Below are 18287 nucleotides of genomic sequence, written 5' to 3'. Positions count from 1 at the left end.
TACAAACTTTCTTGACAACAGCTTGTTAAAATAGAGAATCTAAATATTATTATCCCCATATTATAAATAAGGAAACTGAGGCTTATGATTCATTTGTGGATACAGCAAGTGTGAATTTGAACCCAGGGCAGGTGTATAAAAAGAGCCCTGGCTGTGGTATCAGATGATCTATTGAAGAAAATGTTAATAAAAATCTTATGTTACAAAAAGATCACCAAGGCCCACACATGTCCTTTATACAAGCAACTTTTGGTTCAACTAAAGAAATCTACTTAGATATAGTTTTTCAGTATCATAATTGTCTTTAACCTTTATTCATGTAGGGATGGAACCTATAGATGTGCCTCTAGACGAAAATAGTGGAGAAGAATATCAGATTTGTCAGAGCAAAGTCTGTGCAGACAGGTAAGAATTTTAAAATGCAGATCTCTGATTTTAATTTCTAAGTCTGTTATAAGCATGTAGATACCCTAGTGCTGCATAGTAGGTATTGAGTAAAAGGTTTTTTTAGGGTAATAATAAATTATTTACAGTAGTTAAATGATATTACTTAGTGAACTTATTGATGAACTTATTGGTTTTTCTATCATTTGCCAGCAAATGGGCAATTCTGTGGTTAGTGGCCATACCAGAAACATAAAAAATAGCTCTTGTACACACTTAGGCATCTGAAGCCAAATTTATTGAGATGAAAATTTTGAGGTGTCATCACCTGGCATTGATCTCATGGTGCAGGAGTGTGACTCCTTATTGAGACTTCAGGCATTTCTAGGTGGGGGAATGCTTCCCAAGGTCATCTTTTTTATTATACTATGTTGTGGAAATGCTTGTTTTATTCCATAAATTAAAACTAAAATAATAAAAAAAGATTTATGAGGTCTCTGTCTTTGAGTCCACTCATAACATCTGGATAGTAGGCACATGAAGAAAGCAATATGGTAAGGTTTCTGGTCTTTCCTATGCACAGGAAAACCCTCAGCTGCCCATATAGACTATGAGAGTCCTAAACAGTTTTCTGACTTATCAAGTTTGCTTTGTGCTTTTTAGCATTTTAATTTGATCCCTTCCAAGATTTATATTTTAGTTTCTTTGAACATTTAAACTGTGGAAGGAGATTTGAAAAATGGGAAAAAAGAAAGGGAATGTCATCTGATTCTTCCCATGGCCTTGGGTTAGGGTTTATTAGACATTCTCGGCTGTGTGTTCCCAGATTCCAGTGTTCAAAATCCTCCACATAGATGTTTATTATCTGTGTAGATATCGCTTCTTCAGTGCTGGAACCTGAGGCTTCTTAGATCAGGTAGAAAATAGTAAAAAAGAAAAATATATAATAGTAAAATATATAAATATATATTATATATATATATATATGAATTAAATATATATATAATAGTAAAAAAGAAAAAATAGAAAAAAGTAAAAAAATTGTCTGTGGCCCAAGTATGACTCAACTCTCTTGAGTCAGATTACATGCTTTTTAAAAAATGTATTTCTTTTTCCTTTTCAACATTCACTTCCATAAGATTTTGAGTTCCAAATTTTTTCCCCATCTTTCCCCTCCCTCACCCTAAGGCACTGTGTAATTTGATATAGGCTCTACATATACATTCATATTGAACCTATTTTCACATTAGTCATGTTATAAAGAAGAATTATAACCAATGGAAGAAACCACGAGAAAGAAGAAACAAAGAAAAAAAGAAAAAAAGTAGAGCAAATAATATTCTTCAATCTGCATTCAGACTCCTTAGTCCTTTCTCTGGATGTGGACAGAATTTTCCATCACAGTTCCTTTGGATTATCTTGGATCCTTGCATTGCTAGGAAGAGCTAAGTCCATCAAAGTTAGTTCTCACACAGTCTGGCTGTTTCTGTGTACAATGTTCTCCTGGTTCTGCTCACTTCACTCAGCATCAGTTCATTCAAGTCTTTCCAGGTTTTTCTGAAGCCTGTTCATCAGTTTTTTTTTTTAATTTACAAATTTTATGAAAGAACCACTCTTATACTTATAGAAAACAATAGTTGTAAGTATGCAATTTAGATTCCTGGGGCTTTATAACTTCCCTATGCTAATGCAAACTGTATCAGTTTTCTCATATAGATTTTACAACAAATGCCCAGACTTTTTTTTGGGGGGGGGGGGGAAGTTAAATAAAACCCTGCCTATGTTTTATTTTCATTCAAATGTCTTTCATCAGTCATAAGATTTTTTAAATTAATTTTATTTATTTTCCGTGTTCCACAATCACTACCATACAACTTAGATTATTATTTTTCCCTCCTTTCCCCCTCCCTTCCCGAGATGGCATACAAGCCTCTATAGGTTCTACACATACATTCGTATTAAATACTTTCACTATAGTCATGCTGTGTAGCAGAATTAAAATGAATGGGAGAAATCATCTATCAAACCAAAAGGCAATACATACAAAAAAATGATCTGCTACATTCTGCAATTGAATTCCATAGATCTTTCTCTGGATGTGGAAGGCATTTTGCCTTAGAAGACCACTGGGAATATGTTTTAAGTCCTTGCATTGCTATGAAGTTCCAGGTCTACCAGAAGAAACTCTCGCACACTGTGGTCTTTGCTGTGCACAACGTTCTCCTGGTTCTGCTCCTTTTGCTCAGCATCAGATCATATAAGTCTTTCCAGGCCTCTCTGAAGTCTTCCTATTCATCATTTCTTATAGCGTAATAGTATTCCATTACATTCACATACCATAATTTATTCAGCCATTCCCCAATGGATGGGCATCCCCTTGATTTCCAGTTTTTGGCCACCACAAAGAGAGCTGCTATAAATATTTTTGTACAACATCATTCATAAGATTAATCAATCAATTCACAAGCATACATTAAATGTCTACTATGTGCCAGGCATTCTGCTCCCTTCTGGGAATGCATATTTAAAGAAGGAACAATTTCAAGATCATTCAATCATTATTGATCTAGAGCATTATAGATTCAGAGTCCAAGCCTCTCATTTAACAGATGAGAAAACTGAAATCTAGGGACTTTAAGTGACTTTCCAAATAAATAAGTATAAGAAATATGAGTTGAACCCAGGTCTCATCTTTTCTTGTAGCACAATTATACTCATGATTGCATGCTTTAAATTAAAGTGTGCTTTATAGGGGCAGTAAACAGGTTGACGACAGCTAGGTAGCGTAGTAGATTGAGCTCCAGGCCTGAAGTTCAAATCTGGCCTTGGACACTTACTAGCTGTATGACTCTGGGCAAGTCACTTAACCCTGTTTGCTTCAGGTTTTTCATCTGAAAAATGAGCTGAAGAAGAAGTAGCAAACTCAGTATCTTTGCCAAGAAAATCCCAAATGGGGTCACAAGGGGTTGAACACGACTAATTGACTAAACTACAACAATGTATAGGTTAACAGTATACTCAAAGCTTTTTTTTTCAGTACTAGGTAAGTTGAGGGTTTCTTATTTCTATGAGATGGATCAACCAGCAAGTACAGAAAGAGTCAACAAAGTAAATTTCTAGAAGAGAAGAATATACAATATGAGTTTAATTCTGGTTTTCTAGATATCCCAGAAGAAGAAATGATACTAAATGTTTGGGAACAAATATCAATTGTTAGCAAATGAAAAGGGGGAGAAGAAAAGACAACAAAAAGATAACAAGGCTATGACATCAGCAACATGGGCCATGCGCTTACCTTCTTAGTTCTATAAAATATTTATGACAATAAAGAATATGAACCTTGAGAATATGAGGAAGGAATAGATAAGCTTTTACAAATTATATTCTCCAGCAGACCCTTTCTTTATGGATACAAAATTTAGTGAAAAGTGTTTATTGTTTGTAGATTGTAAAAGAGCATTTTCTTCAGTAGAGCAAAATGCAGCCTTAAGGACTCTTCTCTAACAAGCTATCTTCCATGTATATGCTATAATCATACGAAGTTCTTCGATAGAGGCAACCACAGAGGTTACTTCGTTCAGTGACCCTTTGATCATTAACATCAAAAGAGGAATAAAACATGGAGATATGTAACCATCTCTGCCCCCAAAAACATCATCATAGTGTCCTCTGTAGCGTCCAAATCAGAGAGATTTCCATAGATAATGAAGCCTTTCTGATATTCCTTTTGGTGGATCATAGAATCATATATTTTTTAAAATTTTTCATTTTTAACACAGTTCATACCACATAAAACAACTCCAACTGTTGGTCAGGTGATATTTCTTTTAAAGCATTTACAATATAGACCACAAACAAATCTTTTTTTTAACATTAACTAGCTGAGACACAAATAATAACTATATATGGTAACTTCATAAGCCCTTGACCTAATTGTCTCCACGCTATTACTAAGAATTAAAGGACCCTAACTTATTGTTGTTGGTCTAAAGTCCTAAGCCTAATAGCTTAATTTTAGACTTAACCTCAGATGTTCCCCTACCAACAATCTATAATTTAATAGATCTGGTATTAAGCTTACAAACCTTTTGACTATAGGAAATTGCCTCTAAGAGTAGGGACATTGCAGGAAAACAATATCTCTCCAATTTCATGTCAATTCCAGGCAGGATTAGATTGTCAACGTGCATTCGGTGAGGCTTAAAGTCTGCCATGTGTCAGTGGGGAAATTGAGTGAGGAGAATCCTACCTCAGCCCAGGCTGAACAGCCACTCTCCCACTCTTCCCATGAGATCACCTTTTGCAGTTCATACCAGCATCTCACAGGCTTACTGGCATCATGGATTAGAGGCTCAGACCACCTTTGTTGCTATCCATACCTGGAGTTAGACTCAGAAGAACAGTCAGTTAATGGTCCCGTAGAATCTTAAAATACCAAGTTCCAATAACCAGATTTCAGATATGACTATAATTTCACATTGGCTAAGGAACATCTTTTGAGGCAAGTCTTAAGTGGCTTACATGCCTCTCTATACATGTTCTAGTTCCTGATTAAATGACGATCATAAAATCAAATTTACCATTAAAACCTTAACTTTTCCATCAATGCCAAATTTTACCTGAGGTTACCAACCTCTAGGAGATTTAGACTAAAATTCTTTTCCCAAACTAAAGATGTCTCTGATTTATTCTCAGTAATTAATTCAGTCAATTGTTTTAATACTAATTGCTTTTATATCACTTTGTAGCATGTCCAATTTTTCTCCCCATCTCTCCCCTCCCCCACCCCTTAATACCTTGCATTCTGATTATCTTTTTCCTCAATGAGCCCTCCCTCCTATCACACCCCACCCTTCCCTTATGCCCATCTTCTCTCTTTTCTTGTAGGGCAAGATAAATTTCTATACCCCATTCCCAGTTATATGCAATAGTAATTCTCAACATTAATTTCTAATACTTTGAATTCCAAATTCATTCCCTCCCTCCCTCCTTGTCTACGCATCCCCACTGAGAAGGCAGGCAATTCAATACAGGCTATATATGTGTCATTTTGCAAAAGACTTCCATAATAATCATGTTGTGTAATACTAACTATATTGCCCTCTGTCCTACTCTTTCCCCCCTTATACCTTGTCCTTTCCCAAAAGTGTTTATTTCTAGTTACTCCCTTCTCCCATTTGCCCTCCTTTCTATCATTCCCCTCACCCCACTTGCCACCTCCTCCTCTACTTTCCTGTAGTATAAGATAGATTTTCATACCAAATTTAGTGAGCATGTTATTCCCTCCTTAAGCTATATGTGGAGAGAGTAGCTTCACTTTTCCCCTCTCCCCTTCTCCCTTTTCTCCTCCATTGAACAAGATTTTTCTTTATCTCTTTTATGAGTTATAGCCTTCCCTATTCCAATTCTCCCTTTCTCTTCCCAGTATTTTCCTCCCTCATCCCTTAATTTTTATTTTATTTTTTTGTGGATATCATCTCTTCTGATTCAATGTAGCCTGTACTCTCTATCTATGTGTGTGTGTGTGTGTGTGTGTGTGTGTGTGTGTGTGTATGTACAATCCCTCCACCTACCCAAATACTGAGAAAAGCCTCAAGAGTTATAAATATTTTCTTTCCATGTAGGAATGTAAACAGTTCAGCTTTAGAAAGTCTTTTATGATTTTTCTTTTCTGTTTACCTTTTCATGCTTCTCTTGAGTCTTGTGTTTGAAAGTCAAATTTTCTCTTCAGTTCTGGTCTTTTCATCATGAATGCTTGAAAGTCCTCTTTATCATTGAATGACCATTTATTCCCTTGAAGTATTATATTCAGTTTTTCTGGGTAGGTGATTCTTGGTTTTAATCCCAATTCCTTTGACTTCTGGAATATCCTATTCCAAGCCCTTTGATCCCTTAATGTAGAAGCTGCCAGATCCTGTGTTATCCTGATTGTATTTCCACAGTACTCGAATTGTTTCTTTCTAGCTGCTTGCAGTATTTTCTCCTTGACCTGGGAACTCTGAAATTTGGCCACAATATTCCTAGGAGTTTCTCTTTTCAAGTCTCTTTCAGGAGGTGATCAGTGGATTCTTTCAATATTTATCTTACCCTCTGGTTCTAGAATATCAGGGCAGTTTTCCTTGATAATTTCATGGAAGATAATTTCTAGGCTTTTTTTGATCATGGCTTTCAGGTAATCCCATAATTTTTAAATTTTGTCTCCTGGATCTATTTTTCAGGTCACTTTTTTTTCCAATGAGATGTTTCACATTATCTTCTATTTTTTCAAACTTTTGGTTTTGTTTTTTAACTCCTTGGTTTATCTCATAGTCATTCATTTCCTTGAACTCAATTCTCTCTTTCAGAGTTCAGTGAGCTTTTGAACCTTCTCCTCCATTTGGCTGATTCTGCTTTTTAATGCTTCCTTCTCCTCATTGGCTTTTCGAGCTCTTCTGTTGCCTGAGCCCAATTTAAGTTCACTTTGGAGGCAGAGGTCTTAACTTCTTGTGACAGTAAACCTTGTTCTTCCTCATCTGAAAGGATGGGAAGAGACACCTGTTCACCAAGAAAGTCTTATTTTGGTCTTCTTGGTCTATGGTCTTATTTTTTTCCCCTTTTTTGGGCATTTTCCCAGCTAGTTACTTGACTTCTGAATCCTTTGTCAAGAGATTAGATTCAGCTGCTCTGTTTCCCAGGGCTTTGGGAAGGGGTAGGGCTGTCACTCAGGGCTAGGATTTAAATCAGCTGCTCCCTATTGCCAGAGGCTTTAAGCTGAGCTACCTGGACAATGGACCCAGGTTGCTTCCTGCCACCGTAGCTGCCTGCAGTCTGCTGCCACTGCCTCCACTGTTGCCTGGGGCTATTGGTGGAGGAATCCCTTCCCCTCTGGCCCAGCTGGTAAAGCCCTCCCACACTGACCTTTGGAGCTTTCTTTGTCACTTGTGGGTTGAGATATCTGGGACCCTCCCTGCTAGGATTCTGCCCTGGAAGCCTATTCTGGTCCTGTTCTTCCCCATGCCTCATGGCCAGGGCTGGGCTCCACTCAGCTCAGGGTCCTGTGAGGTAGACCTTTCTTGTCGACCTTCCAGGTTACCTTTGGCTGGAAATCTCTTTTGCTCTGTTGTCCTATGGCTTCTACTGCTCTAGACTTTGTTGAGAGTCATTTTTTACAGGTATTTTGTGGGCTGTGGGGGAAGCAGTAGAGTCAATGCTTTTTTCTACTCCGCCATCTTGGTTCTGCCCATAGGATCATGCTTTTAGAAATTAAAGGAACTTTCAATTCCCTCCTCAAATAACACCTGGTTCTAGGATTACAAATTTAGCTTTGGAAGGGACGTTTCAGATAATCTAGACCAACTCTCTTATTATATAGATGAGGGGACTGAGGCCCAGAGATGTAAAATGATTTGCCCAAGGTCTCATAAATGATGATAAATTGTCAAAAGAAGATTTGAATCCAGGTCCTCTGACTATAAATTCAGGGTTCTCTCCACTGTGCCTTGTAGTATCAAATTCTGGAATAGAATAAAGTGTCCTCAATGAGATCTACAACTGTTTTTGAAAATTCAATTTTATCTTATTTTCATGAAGATCCAAATTTTCCCCCTCTCACCTCTCTTAAATCCCTCCCATTGAGAAAGCAAGAAAAAGAAACCTCTATTATAAACATGCATAGTCATACAAAGCAAATTTCTACATTAGCAATATCCAAAAAAAAGTCTTAATCTGTTCTCTGAAGTTCATTACCTCTCTGTCAGAAGGTGGGTAGCATAGTTCTCTGGAACTATGGCTGGTCATTGTGTTGATCAGAATTCCAGTCTTCCAAAGTTGTTTTTTTTGTAATTATAATTAACTATTATATATTGTAATTGTATAAATTATTCTTCTGGCTCTATTCACTTCACTCTGCTTCAGTTCATACAACTCTTCCCAATTTTCTCTGATACCATCCCTTCTTCTTTGTTACAGAGCGATAGTATTTAATCTTATGTCCACATACCAGAATTTGTTCAGTCTTTCCCTAATTGATGAGTACTCTCTCACTTTCCAATTCTTTGTCACCACTGTTATAAATATTTTTGCACATATAGATGTTTTTCCTTTTTCCTTTGGATATCCGCAACTATTAAAGTGAAATTGGACCACAAAGGAAAATACAAATGGATGAAAGAATACCTCTTGTCCCAGGAGAGTTTCTCTCCTGAGTTCCAGTCTCTAATCTTAAAAAACTTTTTCAACAAACTGGATGTCTAATTGATATCTCAAGCTCTACATGTCCAAAACAGGATTCATCTTTTCTCCAAATCTCTCCCTTCTGAACTTCCCTGGGAAGGACATCACCATCTTCCTTGCCACTCAAGTTTGTAAAGTTGATGTCATCCTCCACTCCTGGTTGTCCCTTGATCTGCATATCCAATCAATCAACAAATCTACCTTTACAACATTTTTCACCTCCAATTACTTCTTTCACTCACATAGCCACAACTCTAGTTCAAGCCCTCATGACTGCTTGACTAGATTATTGCATTAATTTTCTAATTGGTCTCCCTATGTCAAATGATTCTCCCAAAGTTTAGATTTGTCTATGTCATTTCTTGCTTAATAAACTCTAGTTGCTATGTATTACCTCCAGGATGAAATATAAAGTCCTCTATTGGGCACTTAAAGCCCTTTATAATCTGTCCCTTGCCTATATTTCTGGTCTCATACTTTGTCCCTTCCATATATTCTATGATCTTCCTAAACTGGCTTACTAGTTGTTCCTCAAATATGATGCTTTGTTTCCTTTTTCTGTACCTTTACACTGGCTGTGCTTCATGCTTGGCTTGCTCTCTGCCCTTATCTTCTCTTTTTAGTTTCCCTGGCTTCCTTTAAGACCTGGCTCCTACATTCTATAGAAGATGATTGTGCCTCGCCTTTTGAGATTACCTTCTATGTACTCTGTATAATTCTTGTACATATTTCATTATTTACATGGTAATAATATATAAATAAATGGTTGTTAAATATAGTTGTATGGCAGCCCATTCAGAGCCTCTCTCTCTCTTTCCCTCTCTGTATGTATGTACACACACACACACACACACACACACACACACACACACACACACACACACACACACACACACACACCCCTCTTAGACAAATACTGCAAATGGATAAGAACTAGAAGGATTCAGACTAGATTGTGTTAGGAAATTGATCTGTACCTTTAATGACTACAAGCTAGGGCTCTACAAGCCATCTTTTTAATACTAGTATTCTCCCAGCGATGCTAAATGGCTGCAAATCATATATACCACAGTCTCTGGGGAGTTGAAATCATGGGTAGTTCAGGGATTGTTGACAGCTGGATGATGGGTATAAGTGGGTTGAACCTGCTTTTTCATATTACTGAAGATTATTTATGAGCTGGAAAATAGCATAAAAGATATCTTGTAGGAAATGTATGATTGGAAAAGGAGGAGATAATAGACAGGCTCAAGTGCAGCTCTGTTACTCATGGAATGTTGATAGGCCTAGAGAAATGTCTCCATCTTTCTGGGTTGGGCAAATCCTTTGTGGTATTCCTAGGAGGACAAGGGCAGGACATGGATGGATTGAAATCTATACCATTGGCATTCCCATCAAGAAGCTCACAGAGCCATTGAATATTGGAATATAATGGAACTTCAAAAATTCTTCATTATTTTATGTTTCTGTGTTTTAACAGTTGTAGTTTTGTGTACTACACAGACTAAGAAATTATTGGACTGAATATTTTCAGAAGCTATTAAATAACACCTCAGATCACCACATGGATAGAAGAGGAATAAGATGTACCGTGTAAAAAAATCCAGTTAGCTTGGTGTTATTCTATATTTGTGACAAAATTAGTTGCCAAATTATAGATAATCTCCTAAAAGCCCACAAGAAAGGGAAAGCTACATAATGAGATCTTGTGTTTGCCTCACCTTTCCAGAGCAAGATGTTTCCTTGGTAGAAAAAGAAGTAAAGAGGATTTTAAGAACACCTGTGTTTGTACCTTCCAAATCACATTTAGGACATTGTAGAACAAAACCTGGCAGTGTTTGCCTATTTTTCAGAGACTTGCATGCAGCTCCTACTTGCTCCCTGCCCCCTCAAAAGGAAAAACAAAACAAAACAAAAAACTAAATCTGATTCAAGAAACAAGTCAGAACTGTGACCTTAGGGCTTTTTCAAATAACAAGGTTGTAATTCTTATAAAGTGTGAAATTCTAAGCTTTGTGGTTCTTGATGGCTATAATTACATATATAATGCTTTTCAAAATGATTTCTAAAGCTTTATTCTCCCCATGAAGGGTTCACACAGGCAGCAGCTTTTAAGTATCTTATCAAAATTGTCAGTTCTCTCTGCCTTTAAAAACATTCATTCTCTCCCCTTTCCCACCATCTCATTTGCCTTTAAATATGAGAGATTTCACTTACCCTGAGTGTTGCCTAGACAAAATTTTTTTTGTCCTTGCATTTGAAAATTGAAAGAAAGTTGGGAGCGATTATAAATTATTGTTTAAGGAAACACTAATGATCTCTGTGTCTTTTTCTTTCTAGGGTAAATACATATGATTGTGGGGAAAAAATTTCAGACTGGTTGTCAAAATTTTTTGGTCGTCAATGTCGTTTGATCAAACAAAGTTCAAATTTCAAAAGAAATGCAAATAAGAAATTTGGAAAAGGTAAATCAATTTAGCTTGGCTCTCGGAAAATTGGGATCTAGGTTCATCTAGTATGTTGGCCCTTGCATATATCAGTATTACATGTGGACTTAATTTATAGGAAGACATATTCTTATGCATGTGCCATCTTTCATATTAGAAAGGAGAAATTACTGACTCTATTCCAGGCAAGGTGACATGTTATTGATTAGTGAATGTGTAATGGTAGATAGGCTGTTTGAGAGGGTTATGAGGGTTGATCTCAACCCCTCTCTTCCTAGGGTTCAGGTCTCAGACTTGTACTGAGCTTACGTACAGAAGTTTTTGATATAATGCACCTAATAAATTGATATAATGCAATAAATTAATAATTTATTATAATTATATATTTAATTGTTATATATAATATATAATTATAATAATATGCACTATAATAATATTATAATAATGTGCACCTAATAAATAATGATAATAATGCACTTAATAAATTATTAAGCATTAAACTACCATCAGAAGATATAAATTCTAATCTTGCCTCTGTCCCTCTGCAAATTGCTTAATTTTACCTTGAAAATAATTGCAGCTGATGTATCAACATCTGTTGCTGAGGTATATGAATTCTACAAAGAAATCATTCAAAGACCCTCAAAAATTGCATTAACATAAGCTATGATAGTTGGTAACTCATGTTACTCAAAAATGGTAAAAAATATATTGGAAAGTAGAATCAGGAGTAGGATCTAGGTTTGTAGACTACTCAGAAATTTTGTCTATAAATTATCAACATTTTTGTAGAGAAAAGAATCGGCAAGTCCCAGATACAGTGAACACCAAGTGATAAAAAAAAAAAAAAAGAAATTGAAAGTATTTTGACATACAGGAAATAACTTGGTACTGTTGTGGTAGTTATGTGTATGGTGAAACCATCAGCTTTTTAGGGCAAATATTAAAACAGATATAAAGCTAGCAGAAGAAAGAATAATGAGAAAAAGATATGGCGTGCAATCGAAATAACTCCAATCTGACATATTCAAACAAGTTCTTAATATCTAAAGTGGAAAATGGTTATAGAAAAGTACATTGACATGGATGATAGCAATTTTATACAATAATTTAACTGATGTAAATCCATTGCTATAACAAGAACTTAAAAGAAAAGCATAAAAGACTCATTAGCCAGTAAATACTTGTTCTTTTAGAAGTACAGAGATAGAACAGCCCAGGGCAACTCCAGTTTAAAATATAAACTCATTGGTAAAATTTTATGGAGAAGTATAGTAGAAAATTATGAGCAGAATCACCTCATAAAACAGTAAGAAACAATGAAAGAAAAAACAAGTTTAAAGAAAGCTTGGCATAAGACCCAAATAAGCAAAGTCAAATTGAAGGAATTTAAGGATCAAAAGGGAAGGAGGGGAACACACATGAAAAATGGAAATGCAAGTATTTTTCTACAAAATTCTTTTCATCACCAAGGATAGTAGAGCCAACCCATTTGGACTCAAACATCACAGCTCTAGACCTGTTTGTGGAGAAAATGGAAATGACAATGAAGAAAACAAAGTTAGGAAAACAGCTCGACAGAAGAGGTCTTTTATAGAGCCAACATAATTAAGAGGGCATTGTGGTGTCTGAAGGAAGGGAACATACTGAAAGTGTATAAAAGAATCTCAGCTCTTTGTCACCCTCAAGGAAGCAACTGAAAGAACACTAATAACTTCCAGTACATAGCTCACTTTCCAATTTATATAAATGTTAATGAGAATAAACTACACATATATAGAGGCCTTGTAAAATAGTCAAGTCTTTGAAAGCAATATTCCACAGTAGATCACACAACTGACTGAAAGATGTAAAGACCAAAAGATGCCACTCTGTTTAACTTTTAAAAAGGCTCTGATTTTGTAAAACCAAATACCACCTTAGAGACTCTTGTCCAATAATAGATCTCTCATATGTCAACATCATAAATGACTCTCAGAGGTCACAGAGATAACTTTGTTCAGCCATCTGACTATTAATATTAAGCAGGGAAACACATGCTCCTCCAAGATATTTGCTACTGTCATGGAGGAAATTGAGCCCAAGTTGAGAAGAGAGTCCCTCTAGATGGTGAAGTCTTCCAAATGTTCTTGGTTGCAGATGATATACTGATTGTAGTAAACTCCAGAATAGTGCAGATCCTTCTAACATTTGTGTACAAGCACTTTAAAGAAGTTGATGTAACTATCCACCCAGGAAAAAAAAGTGGATTAATAATAATAACTAGTATTTTTATAGCATTTGCTATATGCCAGGCACTGTGCTAAAACACTTTATGATTACTATTTTATTTGATCTCATTTGATTAAACTCATTTTTTGAAGATTTTGTTGTCCAGACTATGATTTGCAGTGGTATGGACAACTTATGGAGCTGGTCCATTAGTACATATAACTTGGAGAGATACAATAAGTTGGATCAGAAGTGAGCCATAGGAGGAAAGCGGGCTGGATTGTCTTTGGACTATTAAAAACATGATGAGATTTTCCAAAGACAAGCCAGACCATTCTCCTCATATTCAAGCTGGGATCTAGTTTGTTGTCCACTGTTAGTCACAAGATACATGTGCTGTTGGTCTAGTTGTATGGGTTGTTCATCTAGTTATGTTTCACAATCAGGACAGTAGATAATTTTCATCTTCATCTGTAATTTTCACTTTTCCCCCCTGTGTGTATAATGGAGCCACATTCTTTTAAGTGAGTATAGGTCTCATTTAGGAAGTTCTATAATGATTTGGCACTGGATGAAATGGATGAAAATAGTATAATGCACAAGTGGGAACATCCAAAGGGACTTAATCTTCCAATTTGCTCTTTGCACTGGATATCCTTGATAAAAGTGGAAAATACCTGTGGAAACCATGTCTTCTTGTGTTATGATTCACTTGCAATTAATAAGTGTGTGTGTGTATGTGTGTGTGGTCATCAGACAAGCAATGTGACATCTTTTAGGAAATCTCATATGATTTTGACATATGCCTGTAAGGACTCCTTGTTCGTTGAGAACATGTGAAGTGAGACCTCATTTTATCCCACAGTTGAACACTTTTTTATAGTTAACAGTCTAAGTCCAGTAGCATCTTTTATTGTTTACACCTTTCATCAATTATGTGACTGTAAAGATGTGATACCTTGTAGAACAGCATTTGTAAAGACTTGCTTCTTTCTTTCACTTATGTTTTCATCAAGGATGCCTTTTATATAAATGAGGATAAGTCTTATGAAGATTGTGAAGAGATCAGAGAGTAGTCACACCAGTCAGTTATCAATATTTTCTCTGGCACTTTTTTTGGGGGGGTATTAATAAAATCCATGCTTTTCTCCTAGTGTTTAATTTCCTTCTTTAATATATCTTGAATTTCAGTCTCTCAGTCATGTTACCTTCAATGTGGACCTCCTCTGTCTACATCTGATTTAATCCTTGCTATTTCTACCTTCTTTTTTTCTTTAGTGTCATTTATGCTGCTTCTTCAGATAGCATACTAGGGCTATGTTGGTTGTTAAAATAGGGTGGTTCCACTGGTATTGATAAGAACAGACTTTGCTATAGAAATCGTAGCATATATTTTCCATTTTTTCTCTGTTACCCTCTTTCCAGTTTTATCTCTAAGTGCAAGCTTTCTATAAACCTTCTTTCCCCCTCTCTTGTTTCTTGATGTTTAATGAAGTAGTATCATATGCTTTTGCTCTCCTCTTCCTTAAGAATTAATTAAATTTACTTTCTAAACCAGCAACCACTGTTTGCCATAGCTCTCTAAGCAAGGATCATAAGACGATAGATTTAGAAGTAGATGGAATCTTAAAGACATCACTGAGGCCAGATCTCTCGTTTTACAGACGAGGAAAATGAGGCAAAGTGGTTAAGTGACTTACACAGGGTCACAAAACTAAGTATCAGAGGCAGGGTGATTCTAGGCTCTTTGGATGTATATTCATTGTGATAACTTATGTTGATTAAATTTCCTTAGGAAATGATGACAGTCTGCATTGATGTCTGTTCTTTTATTTATTTCCCGTCTTTTAGCATCAATAGCTTGGTTAATTAGGTTAGGCCATGGCTGTTTTAATAAAATGCCCTATCCTCTGGTTTTTATTTAATCATATAATTTGATATTGACCTTTGCTCCTACAAGTTGATGACCTGGCTATACACCAAGGACTAATGAATAATTCACAATTAATTATAATAATATAAAATTAATTAATTATTAATAACACGAGCCAGTTATCAATATTTTCTCTGTCACATTTGGGGGGGCATTAATAAAAATCTGTGCTTTCCCCCAAGAGTTTAATTTCCTTCTTTAATATATCTTGAATTTCAGTTCCTCAAAGTGGTGTTACCTTTGAAATTAATAATTTAGAAATTATTCCCACATTGGTAACCATTTGTTTCCTTGGAGAATACTAGCTCTGGAGTCAGATACCTTTGATTCATATGCTGATTCTGATACTTACTACTTGTGGGACAATAGGCAAATCATTTAACCTTTTTGAACTTCAGTTTCCTCATATAAAATGAGGGAGCTGAATCAGATGGGTTTGAGGTCTTTTCTAATTCTTGATCTTTGAGTTTTTGTTTTGTAACATAATTCGTTGTTATCCTTGAGTGATTTCACACTGTGTGTGTATTAATTGTGTTGATTTAATTGGATGATATTATCAGGATCTTAGAATTTCTCTACTTTTTCCTCCTCTCCAAAAGATGCTATTGCATAAGCTTATTTTTATAGTCATTTTCTTTTTGGCATTTGTTTATCATGAGCACTGTTTGCCTCTTCAAGGAGGACCTGTAAATTCACCTTTTATTCAGCTACAACTTCCTTTTGTCTTCAGACCATATTTAAAGCACTTCTAGCTGGCTAGAACCTGCCAGAGCTTCAGCTCTGTTGGCATAGTATTCCAGAACCCAAGATATCCTCCACATTATGATGAAGCATGGACTTAGGGGGAGGCAGTGTGGTATACTGGAGATAACCATGAATCGAAAGTTACAGGACCCAAGTTCAGATTCTGGCTGCCATTTTTCTCCTCGTTGTAACCTAAGAGAAGTTGTTTAATTTCTCTGAACCATCATTTCTTATTTGTAAAAGGAAGATTTGGGTATCTAAGTGGTATGGTGGATAAGGTGCTGGACCTGGAGTCAGGAAGACTCATCATCCTGAGTTCAAATCTGGCCTCAGATTTGTATTGTATTCACTGTATTCAGTATATTGTATATACTGTATGTTGTATTCACTGGCTACGTCACCCTGGGTAAGACACTTAGCCCTGTTTGCCTCAGTTCCCTCATCTGTAAAATGAGCTAGAGAAGGAAATGGCAAACCACTCCAGTATCTTTGCCAAGAAAAACCCAAAGAAGAGTCACAAAGAGTCAGACACAACTGAAACTACTGAATAACAACAAAAGGAGGGTTGTTGAGTCCAAGGTTGATGAGTCCGAGGTTCCTCCTGGCTCTAGCTCTATTATTCTATGACAACGACTACTGTTATTGTTATAATTAGTTTGAAGAAGTATATTTTTATACAGATATATTTTACCCAACTGAAATTTGGTTGGCTATACAACTAATCTTAAGGAATTAATAAATCAGTTCATTTCAGCATGTTGTGAAGTTTCTGAATTTGGGAGTCACATGACACTAATTCATATCTACCTTCTTACAACTGTCTCTGCTCCCAACTGCTCTGTCCAGCTTCTTTAGATGTATCACAGCTGAATTATAGCAACCAGTCAATGCCCAGTGATGGTCAACCCTTTGTGGATATAATAAAACTTGTTTTGATGAGTCAAGGACCCTTAGTGAAGCCCCTAGCTCTGTACCAGACTGCTCTGCAAACAGAAGTAACCTTAATATAATCTAAATAACCTGCAGATGATATATTTTTATTGTTGTTGAGTTATTTCAGTTGTGTCTGACTCTTCTGTGACCTATTTGGGGTTTTCTTGGCAAAGATAATGGAGTGGTCTGCTGTTTCCTTTTCCAGTTGATTTTACAGATGAGGAAACTGAGGCAAATGGGGTTAAGTGACTTACCTAGGGTCACACCGTTATTAAGTTCCTGAGACTGGATTTGAACTCAGGTCCTCCTGACTCCTGATGCAGGAGCTCTTTCCACTGTACCACATTAACTTCCTCATGTGTATTAATGGAAGGAGCACTAACTCTAGCCATGCTCCTCGGATTTGAATCCTTACCTCTGATACTTATACTACCTGTGACATCTCAGGCAAACAGGCAAATTATTTAATCTCTCAGCCACCTTGAGAAATGGCAATAACTGCCCATGCACCAGTCTCCTCATGGAGATGTTAGGAAAGTATCTCATAAATCTCTAAGAACTATATAAATGTGAATTATTGTTATTATTAGCTAGAAACTCACCTGTCCCAAAACACATTAGCATGACCCTCCATTGCAAAGCACATTTAGAAATACTGAGTCTTCCTTTGGTGAGTTTCATAGGGTGGGGTATTCAAACTAAGTCTAAGCTTTATAAGGGGTCACACAAAGTGAGTATGACTGGGCGAAGGTATTTGGAAAGAGACCAGCAAATTCAACTGATTGAAAAAGTGGGGGAGGGGGAAGTAAAGAATCACCATGGTTTCAAAGTCACAGGTTAAGTTCATCTAAGACCAGCCCTAAGGTACTGTTTTTTCTGTGGTAAGAACACAATGTGAAACACAGGGAGGAAGGAGATGGTTGAAGTTTCTGGTTCTGTGGTTTATTTTCCCTTTGGAAAGATTTTATTTTGTTGCAAAATTTTTTTATTGATTGTTTCTATTTTGGGTATGCTTTTAATTACAAAATCATATTATTTTATCATCATCATTTTTTGTGTTATGACTAGGCCTTCCAACTTTTTTTCTGGCAAAATACTTCTCTAATTTTTTGAATGCAAATGAATGGGGACTGGACTCGTTTTTTGAAAATCTTTAAAGCAAACCTTGCTGGAATGACGGTATTTTACTAAACAAGACGTAGCATATTTGCTTCTAACTATGACATTAAAATACTGACTTGTTTCTTTTTAGATCCATCGCATGCCACAACAGCCACCCTTTCTCTGGTAAATGAAGCACAATATCTCCTGATAAATAGAGCTAGTGTTTTGGACCTTTATCAGCTGTTAAATGCAAGGTAAGAAATACTTTCTTAAGAAGAGTCAGAGCCATGTAAGCTGTTGGCAAATGATGGATATTTTGT

General features: G+C 36.2%; 1 protein-coding gene across 3 annotated transcripts in view; it reads left to right on the top strand.

Annotated features, from left to right (window-relative positions):
* The window catches only part of MOCOS (molybdenum cofactor sulfurase), a 118809-nt gene that overhangs the window by 54347 nt on the left and 46175 nt on the right, over window positions 1-18287 (top strand). For all 3 annotated transcript variants that reach the window (XR_011966214.1, XM_072605268.1, XM_072605269.1), the window contains 3 exons: window positions 324-405; window positions 10936-11060; window positions 18116-18221. Coding sequence is in view for 2 of the 3 variants with exons in the window: in XM_072605268.1 (XP_072461369.1) it covers window positions 324-405; window positions 10936-11060; window positions 18116-18221 (313 nt within the window). In the remaining variant the exon portion in view is untranslated. The remainder of the gene's footprint in view (window positions 1-323; window positions 406-10935; window positions 11061-18115; window positions 18222-18287) is intronic.

Source organism: Notamacropus eugenii, chromosome 4, assembly GCF_028372415.1.
Source record: "Notamacropus eugenii isolate mMacEug1 chromosome 4, mMacEug1.pri_v2, whole genome shotgun sequence".
Classification (NCBI taxonomy): domain Eukaryota; kingdom Metazoa; phylum Chordata; class Mammalia; order Diprotodontia; family Macropodidae; genus Notamacropus; species Notamacropus eugenii.
The sequence above is the reverse complement of the archived record's forward strand: the minus strand, read 5'-3'. Positions and strand labels throughout refer to the sequence as shown.